This window comes from Typha angustifolia, chromosome 15, assembly GCF_048772165.1.
Source record: "Typha angustifolia cultivar Huaian chromosome 15, ASM4877216v1, whole genome shotgun sequence".
NCBI lineage: Eukaryota > Viridiplantae > Streptophyta > Magnoliopsida > Poales > Typhaceae > Typha > Typha angustifolia.
In genome coordinates this window covers 2,639,932-2,658,462 of record NC_133253.1, presented here as the reverse complement: position 1 = coordinate 2,658,462, position 18,531 = coordinate 2,639,932, and the positions used below count along the sequence as shown (strand labels likewise).

The following is an 18,531-nucleotide window of genomic DNA, read 5'->3' as shown; positions in this document are numbered from 1 at the left end:
AATTTTGCCGAGTACCCTCAAATTAAACACCAACACCCCCCCTAAAATTTCAAACACCACCTTATATTCTAGTAATTTTGTTTCTCGTTTAATTATAAAATCACAGGAACATAGGGTGGATTGTTTTTTCTTCTAAAAGTAAGAAAAAGAGTCCCTCCATTATTAAATGCATCACTGCTCCCCAAGTAAATGCATTGGTTTGACGAGTCGGGGATTAAATAGTTTGCATGAGTTTTCGATGGATAGCGTGCAACATGACACGAGTAATCATGGCCACCCTGTTCAACAGTGACGTGTCCCAGGTGCAACAGAAATTACTTAATGGCATGCACTGTTGGCAAACACCCAGGCCTCTCTGCCTGACACGCTGGACCACTCGGTGGTCCCATCCTTATAAGAGTAGTTGATTTCCATTAATTCCATCAGTCGGTGGTTAATACATCGATCTGTGAGAATATTAATTTAACTTTGGGCCTCCATTAAACTCTACAGCAGATTGAATTAGTGGGACTGTGGGGGGGATTTTCCTTCCTTGTTTCTTTCTTTCTCTGGTGGGTTCAATGTCAACCCAGAGCCTACAACAAGATGTTGTTGAAGCTTTTTCTACTGATCTGGTCTACAGATTAATTTGGAGGCAAAAACTGCCCTTTAGACTATACTTGTCCTGTAATATTATCCATGTATATCTCATATCATGCTTTATTTCAATAAGAATCTTAAAAGTTATAGCACTCTGTACTTCTCCACAGGAAAGAAGAAAATCAACTTGAAAATAGTGTCAAGAACGATCAGGACAAAACAGAGAAACTCCTATTGAGATCGATCAATTATGGAGGTATTCAGACACTTTACTTCAAACACAACCTAGGACAGGGTAGCAAAATCCTAGGATCCACACCTTACTACCAATTCCTGCAGTAGCAAACACATTTTAAATATTAGGGGTCAAAGGTTAATTTCTCTTGAACAAACCTTAAAAACTTTCTCCGGCGAGTTGCAAATGATACCAGTGGGCAGTTCCTCACTACTCTCTGGAGTAGCACTTTTTAGTAGTGAACCACTACACAACCCTAGTGCTCCATACTGTGTCATCACAAGGCAATAAGTTAAAAAAGAGGAATCAAACGTAGCAACTTTGCAAGGCATGGGTCAGTATCACAACCAGAATTTGTGCTATGAGACCAGACTACAAAGAATAACCCAAAGCCACTAGAAGTAGAACGAACGCACCATGAGAAGCATATAAACGAACGGTTTCTTTTGGCAAATTGTAGAGAAGAAAAGCTTTATCCTCCTTTATCTCAAATCGTGTCCATAACGGAAGAACCCAAAATTTGTATGAACTTATCTACTGCAACATATTATAAATTAAGACAAAAGAGGACTTAAAGAAGCCAAAATTAAACAAAAACAAAGAGCCCAAAAAGAACCAAAGTCTAACCTCTCATCTCTTTTTCTTTTAGCGAGAAAGAAAAAAGAAAAGAACTTAAATGGAACAAAAGAGAAACTTCCACTTTACAACCCCCTTCCTGAACAACTCTCATTGCCCTACTGCTGTGATCTCCATAGCTGCAAGAAAAACGAAGCTCAACAGAGTCCAACAGCATTAGGCTACAGAAACGCCGACCTATTGGGCTTCCTCTCTGCCCCCTCCCACGCCTTCCGCGGTGAACTCCCAGTCCCGAAAGGCCCAGCATTCACAGCTCCGGCTCCCGCTCCGGGGCCGCCCATATCGATTCCTCCCCCAATTGAGGTGATCAATGCCGAGAGGCCACCGGTGGCCGAGGCCCCGACTGGCCCCATTCCTAGACCAAGAAAATCCAAAGTGGCCGGCTTCGGCACAAAGATCGAAGAAGGACCCATCATCAAGTCTGGAAGTCCTGCAGCGCCGCTGCTATCATACGGTAAACCGAGACCGAGCCCGGCTGATAGAATCGGGGCCTGTTCCGGCTCCAGTTGGTGGTGCCATTGCTGCATGTTGTTATCTTGGATGCTCTCCTGGTGTTGCCCTGAAGAACAAGAGGGAGTGGCCAGCCCAAAGCCTCGAAGGAAGGAAGAACTCGAAGAGGTGACCCCCATTTGAGAAGCCTTCTGCAGAAGGGCAGTCGCAGAGAGATGCGGCGACGGAGGCGGGGGAGCGAATTGGTGGCGATCGGCCGCGGGCTGCAGAAACAGTGAATTGGGCCCATTGGTGGAGAGGCAGAGAGAAGGAGGCTCGACGCCAAGGGTCCGACTAGTCCGCCCCATGGCTCCGATGAGATCGGAGAAAGTGGTGCTCTGCGATGCAACTCCGGGGGGCGACGCTGTGGCGAAGAGGCTGGCAAAAAGGCTGGTGGTGGTGGCGGTGGTGGTGGTGGTGCTACTGCTACTTGAACTGCTATTGCTGCTACTGGTGGTGGTGGTAGTGGTGGGGTTACTGTTGTTGGTATTGCTGATTGCAATGGAAGGCGGCGGCATGTATTGAAGCAGCCCAGTTGGATTCTCCGGCTCTGAAAGCATGGAAAGAGAGTAGAAAGTAAAGACTGCTCCTTTTATTGCATTGGGGGCCTTCAATTATTTAAAAAGAGAAGGGAAAAGAGGAGCAATGATGCTTTAGGAGGAGAAGATATCAACGGCTACTATATCTTTTACTTCATCATCTCCATCGAGGTTGCAGAGATGGAAAGCTCCGTCCGGAAATCGAAAGGAGGCAGTGGAAAGTTTTAATCAGTGAAGGCTTTTGCGCAAAAAAATAAAAATAAAAAGCCATTCTCCTCTCTGGATCCCATCTCTCTCTTTCTCCACCTTATTCTAATGGATTCACATGTGTGGGAGAGAGAAAGAGAGCTCCTTGGAGAGAAGGTCTAGCCATTACAAGACAAAAGACGTAAACAACAATCTCTACATCTCCCGTTTTTTATTGTCTCGATCGCCACAGATCCGACATAACCATACGGAAAGCTCTCCAAACTCCCCACTTCTTCTCCTATCTCCCACCCCCTTCCGAACTAATTAATTACTCTAATAAGTCCAAAATTAATCATTAAGTAATATAATCCAAGATAGCACCAAAAAGACCCACCTTCCTGCGGCAAAGCGGTTGCCACGGCAGCAGGGACCGGCGGCGGTGGCGGCTGCGGTTTACCTTCCTCCGGAGGCGGATTTGGAGGCGGCGCTGCCGGAGGTGCTGCCTGGTTCTTAGCGCTTTCCTCCGCCAAGGCGTCGCAGAAAGCACGGTGAGTGATGAAGCTATCTCTCCTACAAGAACCGAACCAAAACCCCAACACCGGAGGATTTAGCATTCGAGGACTACAATTGAAGATAAATCACGCAACAAAGGTACCTGGAGAAGAGGGTTCCACAATCGCAGCGGTACTCCCGAGTGCCGCAAGTCTTGGAGTGCGCCTTCCAATCGGACTGGACCGCGTACTTCTTCGAGCACTTGTCGCACTTCCACTTCTTCTCGCCGTGCTTGCGGCAGAAGTGTTTCTTGATCCCGGTGAGATCGCCGAGCGCTCGAGAGGGCTCGTGGTGGACGCAGCTCGGCTCCGGGCAAACGTACACCCTCTTCCTCACCTCCTTCCCCGTCCTTTGCCTCAGCTTCCACGGCAAGTTATGTCCCCTCCTATGAAGCTGGAGATTTTGGTCTCTTTGGAACCCCTTGTTACAGATCTCGCACACAAATCGATTCGTCGCCATCAAAGTCTTCGGCGACAAAGCGATCACCTCCGCATCCGGATCTGAAGCCAATATAAACCTTTTTTAAACACCATTTTCAATCGATATCATCTACTTTCCTCATCTTTTTCTTTTTTCAAACTTTACCTGGCATCCCGGGGAGGTTTCGCTTCTTCTTCGGAGTAGGAACCGGCGGCGGCGGCGCCGCCGGTTGCCCGGAGGATGAGACGCTCGCCTCACCGGAGGCGGAGTTTGAGACCGTCATCACCGACGAATTCTCCAATTCCATCGGCATCAAATACTCCTCTTTTTCTAGTGGAATTTTAAAGGAAGGTGGAAGAAGCGAGAGAGAGAGAGAGAGAGAGAGAGAGAGAGAGAGAGCAGCTAGAAAGCTACCAGTCTCAGATCGCTGTATCCTTCAACCACCAGTCCAACTCGGCCGCTGAGGACGGCGGTCGTACGGCTCGAACCGGGATTTCCGAAATCGCCGATTCGATCGTAAAGAAGTGACAGGGTCGTAGCGGCCCGGGTTTCCGATATCTCCGATCCGGAAGTCCAGCTCAGCCGAAACGCGATCCCATCTCGACTGCGATAAATTTCTCGAGAGGAGCAGATAGAGAGAGAGAAGAGAAAAAGAGAACAGGAAAGAAACAATAAGAAGTAAACTAAAGCGGTGATGGAACGAGAGGGGGGTAAGCTCACCGGGATTAAGGCCGAATAACTATCGATCTCATCCGTCCACTTGTCAACCGAGTAGCCTGTCTAGAGGACTCGGCATCTGTCCGATGGAGTCAAGATAAGTGGCGACCTTCGCCCCCTTTTGTCGTTTAGCACTCGGCTCTATGCGGAAAATTATCCCAAAAATAAATCAATTAAAAAAAAAGGATAAAGGGCATTAACGTAATTTCATTAACCGTGAGAAAGTTGTTGGCTGGACATGATCGAACACGGGATAGCTATCTATCGAAATTCGAAGCGGTTAGCTGACACGTAGCGAGTCAAGCTCTTTCAACACCCAACCACTTCATTAAAACGTATTAGTTGAAGTGGGATTAGCAAGTTAATAACGTCACGCCAAATGATTCCAAGATATGGACGGTGTTCTTTTTATTTCTGATCACAAATTTCACCTGCTAACCATTGCAATTTGGGTGGAAAGCTTCCAACTTAATTAAGAAAACTCATCAAATCCTAGAGAGCTGATATGCATACTGCTAACGAAATTCGCTTACTACGAGTTGCTTTCAGAGAGACAACCGTGCAGTTGGCATATCTCGCATTATGAGTTCCCTAAAAAGAGGGTTAGTAATTAATCAACATTTTAGATATTAAGCGTGTCAAAAGTAGTCTCGTTAGCTTTACTAGCTGCTTAAGTTTAGGTTGACTAAGATTAAGGCTCAAGCTAGGAAATGCCAAAACTACCCCTCATCAAAGTCGGTCGATAAAAAAAAAGAAGATAAAGATTTGGCAAAGGCGGTCGAAAGACTAAAAAAAAAAGGCGCACTCCCGAAATACAGGGGCAATTTTGTCCTTCAAAGATAAAGATTCTCCGCTGACGGCCCGAGGAGCAATTTTCCGATGCTCTGAAAGCCTTGTTTTTTTTTTTACAAAAAGGTCCTCCAAGGACTGGAAAATAATAATTAATAAGAATCTCATGCAAAAGGTAATAGATAGAGACGGCAAGCACCGGAGGATCGAAGATGGATACAACCAAAAAGCCGGCAGCGATTTCTCCACCCCCTCCCCCTCCTCCTCTCCCGTTCTTCTCCCCCTTCTCTCTCATCATCACATCCATTGACTAATGCTTTGGCTCTATCTATCCTATTCCTATCCCAACTTTTTATATGTATTTAGTTCACTTAACTCCCAGGATCTATTCATATTTTATCGGAGTCCCTTTGTTTATACTCCTTTGTCCTTGTCACAGTCTTAGCCGGTTCTTTCAAGCTACTTAATACTTTGTTTAGTTGTGGGTTTCCGCATTTGTTTATTTCATGGAAGGAGGAGGACCTTTGATTAATTTTCTTTTTCTTTTTCTTTTTTTTAAAAATCGACTTGGACTTCTCCCGGAGCATCTGAGATAATCGATGTACTAAGGTTCTAAATGCTAATCATTATCTTAAGATTACCCCTCCATCCTTTTCCTCTAACAACTTCACCCTTATTCCTCCTAAATAATAAATAATTTATTAGCTTTTATTTTTAAATTTTTTAACATTAAATATTTATTTTAAGAAACTCTATTATTTGAGTCATACCGAAACGTAGCTGCTCTAAAAGAAAGTGATGTCCTTTATATACAAGGTTACCCACGTAGCCCTATCTCTTTTTTCAAAGTACAATTCGGAATCTCATTTTTGTGTCGTTAAATAGCACTTGACTCTTTTAATTTAATCAAAATAATAGATAAGAAAAATTAAGAGAGAAAAGTAGCTAAAACTTGACTTAAAATTTCTGTATTGTTGTTATTTTATTTTAATTATTTTATAATTTACTCATGCCTGAAAATATTAATGTCACTAAACCACCGTAAATCTCAACTTAAACTAGATTTCTAGTTAAAAGTTAACTACATTAAGAATATTACTAAAATATTCATATCTAATCTAAACTCATCGCACACTAAGAAAATCATCTCCTCGAGTGACAAAGTAATAAATAATGAATAAGAGATAGTACATCTAGAGGAAGTTTTGATTACGTTCCCAACTTGTAAGCTCTCTCTTTTTATTTTTTCTCATAATACAAAGTCTATGGACAAAGGAGAAAAAGGCTGATGCATATTAGACATTTTGGTGGACAATAGATTAATCTTGACAATATATTTCTTATGTTATACCATCTCACAATGTAATAATGTTCTATATAATTTATAAATATGTTTAAAAAAGACAATTTTTATTTTTATTCTTTTACGGCTAGGTTTAATTTAGTTTATCTTAATTATTTTTATTTATAGTATATACTATTATTATTTTTTCAAATATATTTAAATAAATTATATATTAAATTTAAAGATTCTCACGAGAAAATTTGGTAAACTCTACAATGCCTTATTTATTGTATGCGCTATCGAAATTTAACCGCTAGTTTAATTAAATATAAAAAATAATAATTTCAGTTTGAATATAATTGTAAGGGATAAGATGATAAATAAAAATATAAACCGTGTAGTGAATTTATGACTTTGGGCTAAAATATAAGGTTTTTTTAAAAAAAATTAGAGCATATAAACACTAAATACATATAAAGTTACCAGGTTAATGCAAAATAACCATAAGTTTATACTGTTTTAATCCTATTATTAGCTCCTTTAAGCTAATTAAAACTAGTTAGGTGATGTAGTTGAGAGGTCTTATTCTTCCATACGACCAAATACTGTTAGTCGTAAATGATCATTAGTCAGAAAACGATGCAGCGAAGTATAGGACATGAAAAATATGATCAATTAACACGAGGAGGACTACCTTTGGGATTGTATTTTTAATTAAATTCAAGTTGAGGATATTCTACTATTTATATCTACAGTTCTTCGTAGTACTTTTCTATGCTTCTTCAAAAGTCTAATACAAATTTCCTAGCAATATTAATACGTAGGCCATGAGGTCTTCTTGTATCTATGATGTCGTCTAATTCCTTTAAATTAATATTCAACTTGTTATGTTGATAATTATATATATGTATATGTATATATATATATTTATATTCGTCGTACCTCTTTCCCTCTACAAAGCAAAATAATTCAAAGTCCTTCTAATTTCGATTTTTATAAATAGGCATCTACAAAGGAAAAAAAGAAATCACGTAATTAATTAATTTATTTGACGTGATTATAATATATGCATAACATATCACCTTATAAAATAAATACACTCTATCATATAGATTAGTTACTATCAGCTGACTGATATTTTATTGGTGTACTCGTATATTATTGTTTATATGATTAGAGTATAAATAATAACGAAAGCAAAGGGTGGGTTATTTTTAATAGTGTCTACCATTTACACTGGCTGCTGCAAGAGTACTCGTCTGCCACCGGAGTTATAGAGGAGCTTGCACCAATGGCAATGGTGCAAAACAAGAAAATGGAAAAGAAGAAGAAGAAGAAGAAGAAGAAACATTAGAGGTGATGACCACGCCGGCTTCATCGCTTCCGCCAACTTACCTCGCCGGTCAACTTCGCCGCATGGCCGCCTCTCATTCTGTCTCAACTCCGACGAGGGATGCTGTTGGAGAAGCGGCATTTTGATGGCTCTCAGACTACTCCCGTCGGGTTCATTGCTTGGTTCTGACATTTTTTTTATTTCTGAGGGGCTATAGAAGCTATGTTGCTTCAAGATCTGTATTGATCCTAATAGTTCTATGTGATTTAAGTATTATTTTAATTAAATCTTATACATCCTCCTTTGCGCTTGATGTTTATATATATTTCTTCATGTTGTGTGTGGGGCTTTTCAAAATCTCTCATTTGTTATGGGCATCAATTTGATGACATCTTGAAATTAATAAAAATATTTGAAAGGTATTATATATATATTCGTTGTCGAGCCATTTGTCGGAAATATTATGTATTTCACATAAATTTTTATTAACTTTTGAGCTAAATTTTAAGTGGGGACTACACATTAATGATGAATTAATTATGAAATTAATTTAGCTCAAAGAGTACTTTATTGCACATATTCACTTATTTAAATTTATGAAAATAAGTGAACAAAAATTGGCTCTAAAGTTTGTATCATGGCAATAAAGAATAAAAGAAATATGTTTAGTACCATATTGGATATTTGAGATATGTTAATATGGTATATAAGTGACAAACTTCTTATGGGGTTTGGGCAGAATACTATGTAACTTAACTTACACACGCGTACCGCCTGGCTCGACTCGGTTTAGTTCATGTGCGAGTCAAGTCAAAATCTCTCATTTGTTATGGGCATCAATTTTATGACATCTTGGAATTAATAAAAATATTTGAAAGGTATTATATATATATTCGCTGTCGAGCCATTTGTCGGAAATATTATGTATTTCACATAAATTTTTATTAACTTTTGAGCTAAATTTTAAGTGGGGACTACACATTAATGATGAATTAATTATGAAATTAATTTAGCTCAAAGAGTACTTTATTGCACATATTCACTTATTTAAATTTATGAAAATAAGTGAACAAAAATTGGCTCTAAAGTTTGTATCATGGCAATAAAGAATAAAAGAAATATGTTTAGTACCATATTGGATATTTGAGATATGTTAATATGGTATATAAGTGACAAACTTCTTATGGGGTTTGGGCAGAATACTATGTAACTTAACTTACACACGCGTACCGCCTGGCTCGACTCGGTTTAGTTCATGTGCGAGTCAAGTCAAAATCTCTCATTTGTTATGGGCATCAATTTTATGACATCTTGGAATTAATAAAAATATTTGAAAGGTATTATATATATATTCGCTGTCGAGCCATTTGTCGGAAATATTATGTATTTCACATAAATTTTTATTAACTTTTGAGCTAAATTTTAAGTGGGGACTACACATTAATGATGAATTAATTATGAAATTAATTTAGCTCAAAGAGTACTTTATTGCACATATTCACTTATTTAAATTTATGAAAATAAGTGAACAAAAATTGGCTCTAAAGTTTGTATCATGGCAATAAAGAATAAAAGAAATATGTTTAGTACCATATTGGATATTTGAGATATGTTAATATGGTATATAAGTGACAAACTTCTTATGGGGTTTGGGTAGGATACTATGTAACTTAACTTACATACGCGTACCGCCTGGCTCGACTCGGTTTAGTTCATGTGCGAGTCAAGTCAAAATTATTTTTTGCCCAATACATGCTCGAATCTGGTCAAGTTCATGTCAGATTCGGTTTGTTGAACTCGAAGACAAAATAATGCATCACTTCACAATATAACTATTAATCGGTTAAATAGTGCTTCCATTTATGACTAATTGCATCCATTCGTCGAGCCTGTTTTATTCTATAAATAAGTTATTAGTCTATATTAATTTAACATAGAAGTCGGTTCATTCCTTTTAAGTCTGATTCGAGTATTTAATCTGCATTTGAAAGAGAATACAATACGATTTAGATTTGATAAGATATTTGAATAGCTGTTTTCTTTCGAGTGCAAGACAGTCGTTGTATTCTGAAAGACCAATGTCAATTGTTCTAGAAACAATCAGTGGGAGGAGGTGAATTGATATTAAAGAAATAGTGTAGAACACTAGGCTCTATATACAGAATTTTATATTCTGTAATCTGTAAGTTTATCTAATTTTATTTACTTATTTAGGATTAAATTTCTTATAACTTTTGGAATCACATTATTACCGCCCAACACTATTTAGCTACTATGAAGGTCATAATTATTAAAACTTTGCTTTGAAGCCCTTCACAATATCATCTTGTTGATTAGAGTACTAAAAAAACATATTATAGCTGAATGCAGCAATTGGAGATTTCAAATTAACCAAGATGAAGACAAAAATTTACCATAATCACACTTATATCATCCAAGATCATCGTAGGGAGTCTAAAGTTGATGAGAAGTAGAAAGTAAAAGTAATAATTTTTTGAAACTCTTTTACTGCACGATATATTTGGATGAAGAAAAAACGAGCCCGTCATTTTACTAAAATCACATAACTTTTTTAATTTTAACTAATCTACTTCTCTTTGCTTCTATTAGACAGCTTCACATTTTTCCATGAAACACTAGTAAATTATAATTACTTACTAGCAGTGATTTCACTATTTTTTTTTAAAATCACATCCTTCCATTTACTGTTTATTATCAGAGAGTAAAACTCACTTTTTTCTTCCTCCTCTATTCTTTGCAAGTCTAATTCAAGACCAGCCATCTGAATCCCCACACTGCACTGCACACACACATATCTATCTCCATACTGCATTGATTTTATAACTTTTCTTTATATACAGTGTCATTAATACTGTGACAAGAGGCATAAATTGTTCCAACTTTGAAAGGCATTTACTCGCTTCAGTGATCACCATGTATGAGGACTCTGGCTTTCTTGGGATTGGCTTCTTATGGAGCTAGCCACACGCATTTATGATGTGCATTGGATTGCAGAGCCCTGAGCAAGTTGCAGCCTTTTCTCAGGCACTTTTGAGAGCTCACACAGGCTAAAAGATTTTAGCCAACTCTGGCTTGGAATTCCCCACCAGCTTAAGGGTTCTGCAAACAATGATGCACCCAAGTCTCATCCACTATTGTTCACTTGAAAAGTCATGTGCCATAAAACTTCCTGATGCGATGCCAAGAATCAAGATAGAGAGAGTCTTTGGTAAAAGTGTAACCCTTTCAAATGGCTAGTGGTGAATGGCTCGGATGGAAATGGCAAAGCTTTTATTAGAGAGTCACACTTTCTCTGGGGCCCCTGGGCATTTGTAGAGTGAAAAACTTCACATCTACTACAACTCCTTTTAACTTACCTGAGGAGATTCACACTTCCTTTTGACATATGTAGTGAGGGAATATTCACGCCTCCCTTGTCTCCAAGTTTTAGATTAAAAGTAGACAAGAAACAATTGACAACTCGATCAGTAGCAAATTTTCAATGTTTACACCCGAGGCTTTTGGTTTATTCACACTAAGCCACCAATTGATGTTTCCACAACTATATAATGTTTTGTAGGCATTTATTTATATACCACTTAAAATACACAATTTTTATGTATATACTCTATTAAACCCAGAGGCTTAGTTTATTTGAGGAATAATATCAATTCTAAAATAAATATTTTCTGTTTATTACTCTCAGAATGGAATCTTTATTTTATAAATAACTATTCTTATATTCACATATATTCTAAAATAAAAATATAATAATTACTGTTAATATAATATCAAAGAAAAAGATAAATATTTTATAACTTACCATGAATATCTTTTCATTTGATAAAAAAAATATCACTAATAAATATAATATAAAATCAAATAATATTTGTCTTGTAGAATAACATTATTATCATATTTAATTGATAGTGTGGAATAAAAAGTTATATTCTAAAATGAACAAGAGATTAGAGTTAACTAAAGGTTAAATTTTAATATAAAGATAAAAAGATCAGTATTCTAGTATCTATGTTAGTTTGTGACAAATACATATAGTAGTAATACGTGTTTTGAAGTGTATACATATAAATATAACATACAAGCAAATAAAAAAAATTTAAAAAATACACACGAAAAACATTTTTAATTTTTTGATCTTAATGATTTATCATCCTGTAGATATTTTCCTCAAAAAAAGAAGTGGAGCATCCGGTTAAAGTTAGATATGACATCATTACACAAATTATACAAAGCCAGCCCGGGCATGATGGACCAGCTTCTCAAATACAAATTCTTCTTAACATCAACCAGTCAGTGTCTGAAACTGCTCATGAAACTTAGCAAACATTTCCAAATCTTCAACTCACAGCATGTCAGCAAGATATTGCTCTTCATATGTCTTAACAAATTCACAGGCACGAGAAACAATCCGAATTGTGCACCTTACATATTCCAACTTCAAGGACATGTAATTGATACCTAAGAATAATCCATAGGAACCAAACAAGCCAACACATACACCTTATGTATGCTAGAAATGTCTGAAGCAACATGGCAGGCATGCCAACAGAATAACCTACAGTAAAGCTAGTATATAGAGAAATATTAGTATAGTAGCCTAAAAGAATCTAGCCATCGTATTCTCCTTCAGCAAACTTGCTCTCTGGATAGAAGACTGCAATGACTTGGTTTCCTCCAAATTTCCTTCCATTTAACCCTTGTCTAGCTTTGGCTGATCCCTCTGTATCTGCATACTCTAGAAATACCTGAAAGGTGAAAAAACCCAAAAACCCAAAATAAGTGCAATTTGGAGAAGGGATTGAAATGATCTCCAATTTACACACGCGCAAAAGGCATGGCTCAATCATGAAGATTTCACGAGGTGAACCACCAAACCAGAGTTTATCTATTAGGTGCAAAGCAATAGAGTGATCATGTACAATGAGAAAGCAGACTGTTTAAGATTGTCACGTAGACATAGCACACCAATTCGTCAAAATTGAACACTGACCTTTCCAACACCTGCAGCTGGCTCTCCATTGGGACCAGGGCGGGGTATGACAACATTCACCAATTTACCTGCAAGAGGACAAAAAGGTGTTCAAATTAAGAAAGGAACAGTGAAAATAGTAAAGGGAGCTTTAAGAGAAATAATCCCATGTCAAAGTGGGTAAGGCCTTGTTGGTAATGGCAAACTGCTGCATTAAGGAGACTACTAAACAAGAGAAGAATTTTTTTTTTAAAAAAAAAATAGAAACATAGTAAAAACCCAATGCGAAGATCATTCAGGAAATATATATTAAAGAATAAAAAAGAAAACCAGACTACTACTTACCATATTTCCCGCCTTCTCCCCTCATATCCTCCATTATGTCTTCATATTCCTCATCATCTCTCAGTTCATCCGCACCAACAACCTGAGTTAGGCATAATACCTTAGTAGGAAGCGCTCCTGCCTGGTATACAAGCCTCTGTACCAAAAGATGAAAACTTAAATAATATAAGAATAAGCAATGTGAGAAATTTTTGGAAAATTGAGAGATATTCCAGGAGAGAAAAAGTAAGTAAATAACATTCATAGATCACACAGTTCATCCTATAAATTAGTATAAAAAAAATTGTCCTTTTGTCATAATCTGATCAAACAATACGAAAATGCTGCACCTACCATCACTTAGAATTTTCTCAATTTTATCCCCTATAAACTTCGCATTACTACCAAAACAAAACAAAAAAGTGCTTTCTTCTATCATATTTTAGATCCAATAAATATTCTAAAAATAAATGGCAGCAACAAGCAGAAATAGTCTTATCATGGAATGTCAAATAGTCGCAGTTAGTACTTAGTGCTTAATGTGAAAGCACTTCCTTTTTTGAGACTTGTCATGTTTTAGACTAATTCACGTATTAAAAGACAACCCTACTTGATGGTGTAAACAATTTTGCAATTCGTCCACGGTGAATAACAGAATGGGGACTTCCAAGAAAATGAGAAGAAACCTCTAGTTTGTCTTGTATGTTTGTCTCCAAATTATTATAATTTCCAACTTCAATGTGCACCTTACCTGCATTACTACCAAGACAAAACAAAAAAGTGCTTTCTTCTATCATATTTTAGATCCAATAAATATTCTAAAAATAAATGGCAGCAACAAGCAGAAATAGTCTTATCATGGAATGTCAAATAGTCGCAGTTAGTACTTAGTGCTTAATGTGAAAGCACTTCCTTTTTTGAGACTTGTCATGTTTTAGACTAATTCACGTATTAAAAGACAACCCTACTTGATGGTGTAAACAATTTTACAATTCGTCCATGGTGAATAACAGAATGGGGACTTCCAAGAAAATGAGAAGAAACCTCTAGTTTGTCTTGTATGTTTGTCTCCAAATTATTATAATTTCCAACTTCAATGTGCACCTTACCTGCATTGCTACCTGTTGTTGTGCCTGCAACAGTACACTTTCTTGCTCTGGTCTGGGCTGTGCTGCACCTTGGTTTGCTCGTCTAACAGTAAGAGTTTTATCTCCCATTTTGATGCCATTAAGAGCTGCACATGCAATGTCTGTGACAGAAAGGTCTTGGTAGACACAAAAGGCATAACCTTTTGAGTTACCGGTTTCCCTGTCCTTCACAAGATCAAAACCTCGAAGAGGCCCAAAGGACTCGAGCAGTTCCCTTACTTGGGCTTCCGTGAAGTAGTAGGGAAGGCCACCAACAAAAATGCGATCTGGACCTTCAAGACCGCCAGCTGAACCTGGTGTAAGTCCAACTGCAGCAAGATTAAGATTAGGGTTGGGTTGGCTTGGACCAAGTGCAGCGGCGAGAGAAGGGTTGTAATCACTTGGCCTTCTGACCTTCACTGGTGCACCCTATGTATGCAAAGCAACAAGTTCACAGAGGTCACTTGGAAACCTTAACTTTAATTATCAATCAATCAACGGCATTTAGAACCACAAACCTCAAAAATGATACCATCCAAGGCCATTGCATTGCTTGCTTCCTCAACAGACCTCATCTCCACAAAAGCAAATTTCTTCTCATGATTTATATACACGTTAACAACAGCATCACCTTACATAAAGGAAGAGAAAATCAGGAACAGCAAAACTTAAAAAATAACACCATGAGTCTTTACAAAGCACAATAGTTGTTCAGTCACTAACCTGGACCAGCAGTATTTCCACCAATAGCAGACATAACCTGGCTAAAGAATGTTGCAACCGACTGCACATCAGTTTTATAATGTCAAACATAAAGTTGCAGAGAAGCATCGGATAGAGAAATGAGGAAAAAGTGGCAACAAGCCAATAACTTGAGAGCATTATCCAGAAGTATTCAAATAAGAAGTTGCAAGACATAAGAAATAAGTTGGCACAGGAAAAACAAGAACTACAATCTCAGCCATGAAACTTGCAAAATGAAATCAGCACATAAATAAGAGTGATAACCTGCTCATTTGCAGTAGGGGAAAGGCCACCAACGTACACACGCCGAGCATGTCGAGTTGCCTAAAGGTACAAAAAATTTGGTTACAGTATGATGTCTCACAATGTACATATACAAACAAGCAATTGTATGGTTGTACCTGCTGAGTCATTGCTTGAACAGGCATCACAGGGAGGGTAGGAAACTGTCATAAATAGACACATGAATAATACAAGTAGGACATAAATATATACTGACGAGCACAAAAGAAAGTCAAACAAATGTTTAAAATGAGCCAAACTCACTTGTCCAGCTGCCATAGGAAATATATTTGGAAACATTCCAGGAAGGGTAGTAGTGCATCCGGTTAGTTGACCTGTATAAGCAAATTAAGCTAGCAACAAAACAAAAAATTCCTAAAATGATTAGAGAAAAATTCATGCACCACCATCATTTTATGCCCTCATGGAATTGATCTGGACTCCAAAATAGAACCCATCAGAAAAGAAAAGAAATATTATTTGAAGTGCAGAATGGAAATTTGCAAGACTACCAAGAAGGAAAGAGTCGCCGGTTGAAGACGAAAAGATATCAAACCGGTGAGAACTGATTGCGCCTTGAACACAAAAGCTACAGTAGTCGGCTCACGCCCATTGGCAGCAAATTGGGACAAGGGGCTCAACATTGCCTTCTTACAACAACATATATATACAAAACAAACAAACAACCACCAAAAACAAGAAAACACCAAATTTTGCTCAGTTTCAGAATTAGGTCACTAAGTATAAAAGAAATGGAAAAATAAGTTTTCCAGATATAGCAGATTCATTTCTAAGTGATTTCAGCTTCAGTTACTACCAAAAGTAGAAGTCTCGTGCACACTAATGTGAATCCTAAGTAGGGAGCAATGCTCGCATCCCCTCTGCCATTACCACAGAGGCTGTTTCCAAGATACCAAAATAAGTCTACTAATAACAACAGCTTACCCGCTCATGGTATGCATTTCCAGTCATTTAAGACAAACTACCCAGAACTGCAAAGACAAAACCTTCTTAAGAAGTCAGAGGTAGCCATACCTGTACCAGTAGCATTTGGTATCAAAGCAGTTGCAGGTGGTGCCATGTCAAAACCGCTGATACGTTTGCTGCTTTACATCAGAAAATTGTTAATCAACCAATCATCAATATCCAGTTACATACTATAAAAAAGGTAAGCGATAACCTAAAACTTCAGTGCTTTAATTGTACAACCAATGCTTCAACAAAAAAAAAGGGTTCAATAACATCATACGGACCTAAAATTGAAGATCACATATTACAGTCCGTGACGCAACTCAATTTGCCTATAGGCATGAAAGGAAATCGTTCATATAAAAGATATCTCATGCGAGTTCCATGTGCAACATAATTTACTAAGAGAAACTCCGTATATTAGTAACTTCAATAGCTCCACTCTGCCACACTTGTTTGCCTCCACTTCCTACCTAAGCTACTTGCTTCCAGGAACCTACTGCTTCTACAAAGAGCTTTCCGGGGGACCAAACAGCCTTCTGTTTTCAATTTCAATTTTGCAAAAGGACCTCAACTAATCATTGTAGAGGAACTGCCATAATTGTCCTATAGGACGCTCACAGTTACCAAGAAAGTGCTTGACATCAAGTAAATTGTGAGTAAGGAAAAATAATTTAGTTAGATATAGCAATGCGGAACAGAATGAAGACTGAAGAGCACAGCAAGGTTTTAGTGACACCATTTCAAGTCACAAACTTAAAGCTTGACCTCGTATCAACCAATGTTAGATAACTCATAATATGATTACCAATGAACCATACTAAAAATCTTTGATCTCATATTAGCATGAAAATCAAGAGAAAAATAGCACAATCATTATATTATCCACCTAAACACTATGAAAATGATCTGTACATTCTACAAGATCATCAAATTAGAGTTTAAAATAATATAGCAAGGTCTCACAATCCCCATTTATATTTTCTTATGTTGCAAATAAACATTTGTCCAGAAAACCATAATTTAAAAACAGATTCCTCCTTGTGCAAAATCCACAGAAGATCACTGCATGCACAATGGAATGCAAATATATTGCAAGAAAAACGGATCAGAAAAGGCAGCAAACATACATAATTGCATACATATAAATAGAGACATCGTTCAGGTTATCACCTCTTTGATCTCGAACGAGAGTGAGAGCGAGATCTTGATCTATGATGAGACCTACTCTTTGATCTAGACCGAGAACGATGTCTGTGGCGCCCATCTCTATCTCTTTCATGGTCCCTATGCCTAAGTTTCACAGAAATAAATGAGCCACAGAGTAGGAGAGGAAACATTAATATCAAACTAACATCTGAAGATGTAAAAGGAAACTATAATATAATGCATCCATCGAACTCAAAGATATTCACCCTACCTATCACGGTCTCGGCTACGGTGGCGTTCATGTTCATCTGATCTATCACGGCCATGATCCCTTCTTTCACTTCTTTCCCTATGGCGATCGCGATCACGTTCCCGGTCTCGATCCCTATCTCGACTTCTCTCTTTATCCCTGTCCCGGTCTTTGTCACGCTCTCTATCCCTATCACGATCTCTATCTTTGTCCCTCTTTTCCCGATCCTTCTCTCTGCTTTTAGATGATCCTCTTTCGTAATTATGCGAGTCATGCTGCACAACCATCAAATTTAACCAAATTACAAACTTTATAGGGATTTTTTTTTTTGTACAATCTAAGCAAACAAGCAAAATCCAGCTAAATTACATAATAAAGCACGGTTTTAAATAGTAGTGCGACATACACTAATCCAACTAAACGGCATCCAAGAGAATCATGATCCACTTTGCAAACCCATATATTTAAAAAACCACCTAAAACGTTCAAAATCAAAATAAAACAACCGACCCTGACAAGAATTACATGAAGAGAATCGATTTTTCAGCGGAATATCCAGTATATTAAATCGAGGCACGAAGAAAACCTTATATTAAACCCTAAAAAGTTAAACCATGCCACTAAACTCGACACTTCTCTAAGACTAAAAAACAAGTAGACAAGGAAATCGACCTGGGATATGGAGCCACCGAAGTCGTCGAAGCCGCTGTTGTTCAACGGAGGTGATGCACCTCCGTACTCGTACCCATCTCCGTTTCCTTCATATCGTCCTCCGTAATCCTCCATTGCCGATCCAACCTTTTTTGCCGCTATTTCTCGTTTCCTCTCGCTTTCTCCAGTCTAGGGCATCAAATTAGAAGGGAGTGCCTAGTTATATAGAGGCAAAGAAGAACTAGAGCGCTGAGGCGATAAAACCAGAGTGTCAAATAAGTA

General features: G+C 37.8%; 2 protein-coding genes across 7 annotated transcripts; both read right to left on the bottom strand.

The window, feature by feature from the left end:
• Positions 1–1,268: 1,268 nt before the first annotated feature.
• Positions 1,269–4,303, bottom strand: LOC140778205 (zinc finger protein GAI-ASSOCIATED FACTOR 1-like). Its single transcript, XM_073122806.1, has 4 exons — positions 3,805–4,303; positions 3,323–3,719; positions 3,062–3,237; positions 1,269–2,489 (listed from the first exon to the last, which is right to left on the bottom strand). Exons 1-4 carry the CDS (start codon positions 3,950–3,952, stop codon positions 1,612–1,614), a joined length of 1,599 nt encoding a protein of 532 aa, XP_072978907.1. The 5' UTR covers positions 3,953–4,303; the 3' UTR covers positions 1,269–1,611.
• Positions 4,304–12,136: 7,833 nt separating this feature from the next.
• LOC140778202 (splicing factor U2af large subunit B-like) lies at positions 12,137–18,475 on the bottom strand. Of its 6 annotated transcripts, none has more exons than XM_073122798.1 (13): positions 18,271–18,475; positions 17,620–17,873; positions 17,373–17,492; positions 16,266–16,336; positions 15,495–15,565; positions 15,350–15,394; positions 15,213–15,272; positions 14,928–14,988; positions 14,723–14,835; positions 14,187–14,633; positions 13,099–13,234; positions 12,775–12,842; positions 12,137–12,529 (listed from the first exon to the last, which is right to left on the bottom strand). In XM_073122798.1, the coding sequence occupies exons 1-13, from the start codon at positions 18,382–18,384 to the stop codon at positions 12,392–12,394; spliced, it is 1,698 nt and encodes a 565-aa protein (XP_072978899.1). In that variant the 5' UTR covers positions 18,385–18,475; the 3' UTR covers positions 12,137–12,391. The 6 variants fall into 6 exon arrangements, with proteins under 6 accessions (XP_072978899.1, XP_072978900.1, XP_072978905.1 ...); XM_073122799.1 differs by having other exon boundaries at positions 16,266–16,333; positions 18,271–18,473; XM_073122804.1 differs by lacking the exons at positions 17,620–17,873; positions 18,271–18,475 and having other exon boundaries at positions 15,743–16,333; positions 17,373–17,454.
• Between the last annotated feature and the right edge of the window lie 56 nt (positions 18,476–18,531).